This window comes from Silurus meridionalis, chromosome 14 (assembly GCF_014805685.1).
Source record: "Silurus meridionalis isolate SWU-2019-XX chromosome 14, ASM1480568v1, whole genome shotgun sequence".
NCBI lineage: Eukaryota > Metazoa > Chordata > Actinopteri > Siluriformes > Siluridae > Silurus > Silurus meridionalis.
The window spans coordinates 13,965,363-13,972,272 of record NC_060897.1 but is presented as its reverse complement, the minus strand read 5'-3'; the positions used below and the strand labels follow the sequence as shown (position 1 = coordinate 13,972,272).

Below are 6,910 nucleotides of genomic sequence, written 5' to 3'. Positions count from 1 at the left end.
ACACACACACACACACACAGAGCGCTTCCTGAATAACAGGAGCTAGCACTGGTTCCAATCCATGTGCATTTATAGCTTCCTGGTCATAACGTCACCCCGCCAATGACTACGCACTTTCCATTGGACTGATTGCACACGTGATTAAGAGCATGGATAACACGGAAGTATACCCAAAGCTTTGTTGACGAAGTTCAAATTCCTGAATGGGAAACATGCAATTTTCAGTTGAATAAACTAGTAAAACTTTCTCAGAATTTGATCAGGAAAAACTTAAGGAACATTAAAGAAGCCATTTAGCATTCAGAGAAATTCATATTGACCAGAAGTAGTCCATATGCATTTACATATTTAATTTGTTAAAAAGATTGCTCCTCTCACATGTTCATAGGCATGAAGTGATAAAAGGCAGTTAATATCAGTACTTGACCATGACAGCACTGCATCCTTAATAATTAGTGGTTGGGTATAGTTTCTTGGGTGTGAATGACCTGAAAAAATCAATTGTAAAAACTTTTGTGCAGTTTGGGAAGGTTGGTATGTCTGTCTTTGCTAAATAAATTGCATTTGTCAGTTTTGTTTAGTCCAGATTTGTTCAGTGACTGTTGACTACAAGCTGTGATTTCAGTTTCATTCCATAGGTCTGTTTGGGTGTCACACTTGGGATTCTGGGGCAACTTTTTATAAGGAAGAAAAATTGTGCATTGGGTGATTTTTTTTCCCTGTTATTCATGGCATTGCCAGTGGCTCCTGATTCAATGAGTTTGATATAAATAGTTAAACTTATGAGCATTAGGACAGTTTATTGGTTACAGGATTTTGTTTTATATCACAAGGTACATTACTTTTAATGTAATTTTAATGAATTTTTTACCTTAGGGAGATGCAGATAGCTCAGAATTTGAGTTTAATTTACAAAGTAGGGGTATAGTCTACTTTTTTTTACAGCACCCCTTTTTTACTTAGTCAGTCTACCAAGAGCTACTTCCATGGGCTCCAGGTAAGAGGCAGAAAATGTGGCTTTACTTGAGGAGATTATTGGTATGGACAGCAAATTCAAGGAACTGGAGACATTATCATGAAATGCCACCTCATATGACTGAAAGTAGCAGTGGCCAATTTTTATCGCTTTTTTTAGGAATCTTATCAACTTCCCTATGTAAAGTAGCAGGTCCACTAGCAAACTTAATGGCCCATTGCATGAACAAAAGCCAGTTTAAGATGATTTGTGCTTTTTGGTGCCTTCTCATGCTGGAATTAACCATTACAACATAGGTTAATTGTGGACATTAAGAGCTAGCAACATGGTCAGCAACAATACTCAGATAATCTGTGGTATTGAAACTACTTGGCTGACATTAAAAAGCCCTGTGTAAGCCAAATAATCTTTCCCCACACTATTTAGCTACTATTTAAGCAGCCTGTTCTAGACATTTTGACACAAGGGAAGGATAGGTTCATAGATTCAGGTAGCTAATAAAATATTCTAAAATTACAGTTTGTACACATCAGCAGAAATTGTTTAATCAGATAAGTCGATGTATTTCCAATAATAATTCATGTATTTTCCAAATTTAACTGTATTAGTGCTCCTGTGTACAGTGGTGGCTCAGATTTTGATTCTTGGCTGACAGATGAGTGGCATTCTGATGTTGAAGTCCATCCGCTGCAAGGTTGGATGTGTTGTGCATTCTAAGATTATTTTACAAGAGATTTTAAAGAATGGCTATTTGATTTGTAAATTTTTATATACTTGCTGTCTGATTTGTCATGGCGTTTCTAAAACCAGTCTGGCCATTCTCCATGACCTTTCCCTTCATACCCTAGAACTGCCAGTCACTGGGTGTTTTTTGTTGTTTTGGTTTAAACTAGAAACTAGATCTAGAAAAGGAATCCATGTATAATTTTCAAGAACTCAATTTTTTTTTACAAAAATATACCATGGTCAAATGTTATCACATAATATCAGAGAACATTTTTGCCAGACTGGTGTTTTATGCGAAAATTAACTGATGCACTTGATCTGTATATGTATGCTTTTCTGCATGCCATTTGACTGGTTGATGAATAAGAAATTGTGCAGGTAATCAGTGACTGTATTTTCATTATTTACTGTGGGCTTTTTTTTTATTTAAAGGACCACTGACTAGTATATTACAAAGCGCACACAAAGAAGACATGAACACTAATTTTGCTGATTTAGGTATCACAATTTTATTACAAACATTAGATCTTTTTTCATATTTTAGTGCTGCCATGCTTTTAGCATAGAACAATACAGTATAAAATCTGAACCCAAAAAGAGAATAGGAAAAGCAGATTTGATTGTTGATGCTGCTGTAGTAGTTAAGACTATCATGCTATTTTCCTGTAAAGAACATTCCTTACAAAATAGAAACACCTGTCAAACACGCTATGGGTCATGTGCTTTTAGACAAATGTGCAATGACTGCCAAATATACTGTTATGATAATAATTAATACTGTTTTCATAATCTGTAATTACACAAGGAAATAAACACACATGTTACAGGTACTTGCAAATATTAAATAATAAACTTTAAATTTTTTCAAGAGCCCAAAGGCACACAGGTTTGTAAAATGTTGGCAACTCCAAAGCTTTTCACGCACATGCGTACACACACACACACACACACACACACACACACACACACACACACACACACACACACACACATGACATGAAAAGAAAAATTACAAGGGAAAGAAAATGTGATTTCACTTTTTTGTTCTTGAATTTACATTCTTTTTTTATTATTATTACCCTACTGTTCACAGTGAAAATGGCAGTTCTATTCTTTTATGGAAAACTAGATGTGACATCATAAATTTAATGCAAATATACCTGCCGTTGTGCACTATTGATAAATCATATGATAAGAATCAGACACCTTTGCTGTTGTGTGTCAAGTAGGCTAACTGTTCAGTAAGGCATCATTTGCCCAGCAGAAGATCAGAAAAGTTAGGGGTAACAATGCAAAATACAAACCCTTTCAGGCTTCTCTTCGGGTTCAAAATCCAAAATAGACGTGGATTTCTTTTCACAAACAAAAAACATTTCTCAAGTGTTCTAAGAATTCTCAATTACTGACAAAAAAAATCCAGATGATATTTGTTTTGTAGCAATGTTCTCTCCATAGCTTATAAATGATGTGATGATGACTTCTTGGTAGCTTTATAATTCCCTTAAGTTCAGTTCAGTTGGCGGCAAGCTTCAAAGGTCCATTTGGATACTCCACCATAGATCTCAATGCTGGTCTCCAGCCAGGAGAAGACATTACCCACTTGTGCTTTGCTGCTGCATGTTGCCAGATTATAAATCTCTCCTACAGTCAGTTTTCGATCCCAGATATTAAAATTTGCCATGTTGCCCACAAATGCCTGAGTAGCATCAAACCCTCCACCAAGAGTGTCCTGTAACAAAAGAAATTATGTGCATGGAGTGATACAAACATTATTCCTTAAAGTGGTAAGGAATATTTGTCATTCCTATTTCTGTAGCAGATTCTTTGTTATGAAAACAGATCATCACTCCAGAGACTGGTTACATGGCAAGAGACATCACATCACATCAAAGGGATTTTTTTAAAACCTTTTCTTACATTTTTTATGTTTAAGTTGTTTTCTTTCTTTGACATAAATATTCAACTAATGACGTTTTTTTTTTTTATTTGCGACAAATAAACTTTTTTGTAAATAAACTTTACAAATAAATGTTTTATACTTGACCAGTGAATAAATCAAATGTGTTGCAGTATTGCAAATTTAAAAGCAAAAAATATTTTTATCTGTAACATATTTTATGTGGCTACTACAAACACTCACCATCTCACATCTTTCCATAATGCCAAAAAAGTGTTTAGGAACATTCTCGTACCTGTTCTTGTCCTAAAATGAGCATGCCTTGAGGTTTAATTGGATGATATGGTGCCAGATTCTCCCCACTTCCTCTCAGCACGCCATCTTGAAAGGCATCCCACACTCCATCACGTGTCGTCCACGTAACACAGATGTGATGCCATTTTCCATCATTAATGAGAAAAGGTAGCTTTGCAACCTAAACAGAAGAAATGTATTTAGTTATTTGTACTTTAAATTGAATTAAAATATAGACTACATTAATAATGAAAGAGTAAGAATGTATATCTCATGATGTCTTAGAAATACTAAATGGCAAATCAGGGACATGATTCATGAATAGTATTTTTTATAAAATAATAATAATAATAATAATAATAATAATAATAATAATAATAATAATAATAATAACTGACCACTACAACACTAGCAAGTGTAGTTCTTATGTATACTAAATATATACTAAATCAGGTTTTGAAAACAAACTGTATTTAATCATAATAGGAACAACCACCAAAAATATTGTACACAAATCACAAAGAGATCAATATAAAAAAATCTGCATTTAATTTTAGATAAAGTTTAGGTTGACATGAAAGACATGCTTAATACTGGAATGCCAAATAAATCATATTACAATACCCATCAACTGTGTACCTTGTCATTAACAAGAATCTCCATTGGGTTGTTTCCCCACTCAATAAGAACTAACTCGTTGGCCTGACCAGGTACAGCATATGAGAATGGCGTTCCCACTCCAGGCGACGCATTCGATTTAATCCACATGCACACGGTGAAGGCGTACATTTCTGGCAGACTCTTTTTCACTTTCGCATACATGTAATTGGTTCTCAGGGGGAACGTCAACTGGAATTTGTCCAGAGGTCTGGCTTCCTTTTGACCTGTGAGTTAAAAAAAAATAAAAAATCTTTATTAAACATTTATCATCCCTTGTAGGGATATATACTGACATGAAACAGAAAATCTGATTACTATATCAGTGAACCTTCTGTTGAAGTATAAAGGACTCAGATATGCAAAGCAATGCAGCTTCACACACACACCCCTCCTCTTTCTCATTCTCCCTCTCTCCCTCCTCTACCTCATCACTGACATCTCCTGCGACATTCCCGACGTACTCCTGGTTTCTTATAACAGAGTATCGTTTGCTTATGATGTAACCATAAGTGGGGGAGCATCGATCCTATACACATAAAATCTGGTTTAAGTGATAGCCCGATTCCAGTAAACAGAAATGCGCGTTCACCTTTCTCCAGGTCGCTGAGGCGCTGGTGCAGAGATGTAAGCGTAGCTTCTACTTGCCCGCGTTGCGCGCTCTCGTTGCGCGCAGCCGGTCTGCCCTCTTCCTCCACAGCGTTAACGCGGGCGAGCACCTGGCGCTCCAGGTCGTCGATTTTGCTCTGCAGCAGATCCTTTAGGCTGTTGGCTGGAACCGAGCCGTTACTTCGGCTGAATTGCTACGGAGGACAAAACACGTCAGAGAAAAAAAATCCATTACTTTACTCAATCCGACTCGGGTTTTTATCTGGGACAAAGAGAACTGGCAAAGCAGGATTAACTTCTTTAAATGCTTTTTTTTTTTTTTTTGCAGACAGAGTCGTGTGCAGGTTTTTTTGGCCAGATGGCAAATTTTACCGTTAGACCTTTGTGTGCACACAAAAGTTTACCATTACCATGCTTTTGAATTCAATAAAGTTATCGGTATGTATGGCACTGGTTAAAAGAGCCAGATGCATAATAATCTGAATACTCCACTACACTAGAACTGAGGAAGTAATAAATAAGTCATAAAATATTCAAAGCAAGTCTTATATACTCCGAAATAGTGCATTCTTTAGTTCCAATAATGCCCTACATATGATACCAATTAGAAAAAGAAATCCGCATTATATCTAACTAAGTACACTGCAGTGAATAAAAATCGCGCAAAGTGTCTTCTCATACCTCTAGGTTTTCTAATCTTTGCTTCAGATTTTGCAAAGTCTGAGAGAGTTGCGCGAGTGTCGCACTTGGACCCCTTGACACGTCCCCCATGGTGTTTTTGGAGCCCGAATCCTTCCGCCTCCCACCTCCCCCTCCTCCTCCAGCCTCAGGGGCGCTTTGGCTCTCGCAGCGTGCCAGTTTAGCCGTGAGCTCTTTGATGGTCTCCTTCTGGTTTACGATGGTTTCCTTCTGCTGGAGCACCGTCTCCCTGAGCTGCATGACCGTGGCTCTAAGCTCCTCCCCGGGAACATTGTTCTGCAGCGTGGCCGTGCAGATGTCCACGTCTTTGGGCACGGACGTGCAGATAAACTGCGTCGGGCCGAAATCTTGGGCAAAGGCATAAGCCAGCAGGCAATAAAGTGCAAAAAGTGTCCAGTGGATTCCTTTAGCTCTTGGCCTCATGTTATGTGTGTGTGTCGGGTTCTAGTGTGCTGGCTAGTTTCAGCACCGTGGAGCTGTTCACTGTGTGTAATCCGATTTGGGGCGCGCGCCCCGTTTATATAGCGCATGGTCTGCGGCGGACAGGTTCGGTTGCGTCATGAACGAGGAGGAATCCTTCGACGAATCAACGTCGAGCTCGTTCACCCGCTTTCAGGCGGAAGGCGTGTCTTTGCAGTAGGGGAAAACCGGCATTAACGCAAAGTCCACTGTTGTACGGTTTTATATCAATGCATGCATAAAAATAGTAAAAAAAAAAAAAGAATAAAAAAGAACCAAAAACTGTACTTTTCTTCATATGGGCGTTTGTATGAAACCATACCTTAGTTAAAAACAATTATTTTTAAAATGTACAATATAAAATAATATTAATAAACATAAACATAATAATAAAATATACATTTACAGTAGCCTACAAAAATAGGCAATAATTTATTATAAGAAGCCTATTATTTTAAGAAGCCATAAAGCATTCTAAAAATTATTTCCAGTTTCCAACAACTTGATTGTTTATTTATATCTTTATAACTTCATTTTTGAAAGTGGCGGCTTAATGGTTACGATGCTAGGTTACGACGCAAGCCCCAGCACCA

General features: G+C 37.4%; 1 protein-coding gene across 1 annotated transcript; it reads right to left on the bottom strand.

Moving 5' to 3' along the window:
- Positions 1 to 2,194: 2,194 nt before the first annotated feature.
- Positions 2,195 to 6,368, bottom strand: nptx1l (neuronal pentraxin 1 like). Its single transcript, XM_046865574.1, has 5 exons — positions 5,841 to 6,368; positions 5,143 to 5,353; positions 4,533 to 4,777; positions 3,895 to 4,074; positions 2,195 to 3,431 (listed from the first exon to the last, which is right to left on the bottom strand). Exons 1-5 carry the CDS (start codon positions 6,279 to 6,281, stop codon positions 3,210 to 3,212), a joined length of 1,299 nt encoding a protein of 432 aa, XP_046721530.1. The 5' UTR covers positions 6,282 to 6,368; the 3' UTR covers positions 2,195 to 3,209.
- Positions 6,369 to 6,910: the final 542 nt, after the last annotated feature.

Excerpts from the sequence above, each read along its gene's own strand:
- nptx1l (XM_046865574.1), bottom strand. The coding sequence starts at position 6,281 with ATGAGGCCAAGAGCTAAAGGAATCCACTGGACACTTTTTGCACTTTAT. Across the intron at positions 5,354-5,840 it reads AAAGATTAGAAAACCTAGAG|CAATTCAGCCGAAGTAACGG; the intron begins GTATGAGAAGAC and ends TGTCCTCCGTAG. Across the intron at positions 3,432-3,894 it reads TCATTTTAGGACAAGAACAG|GACACTCTTGGTGGAGGGTT; the intron begins GTACGAGAATGT and ends CTTTTGTTACAG.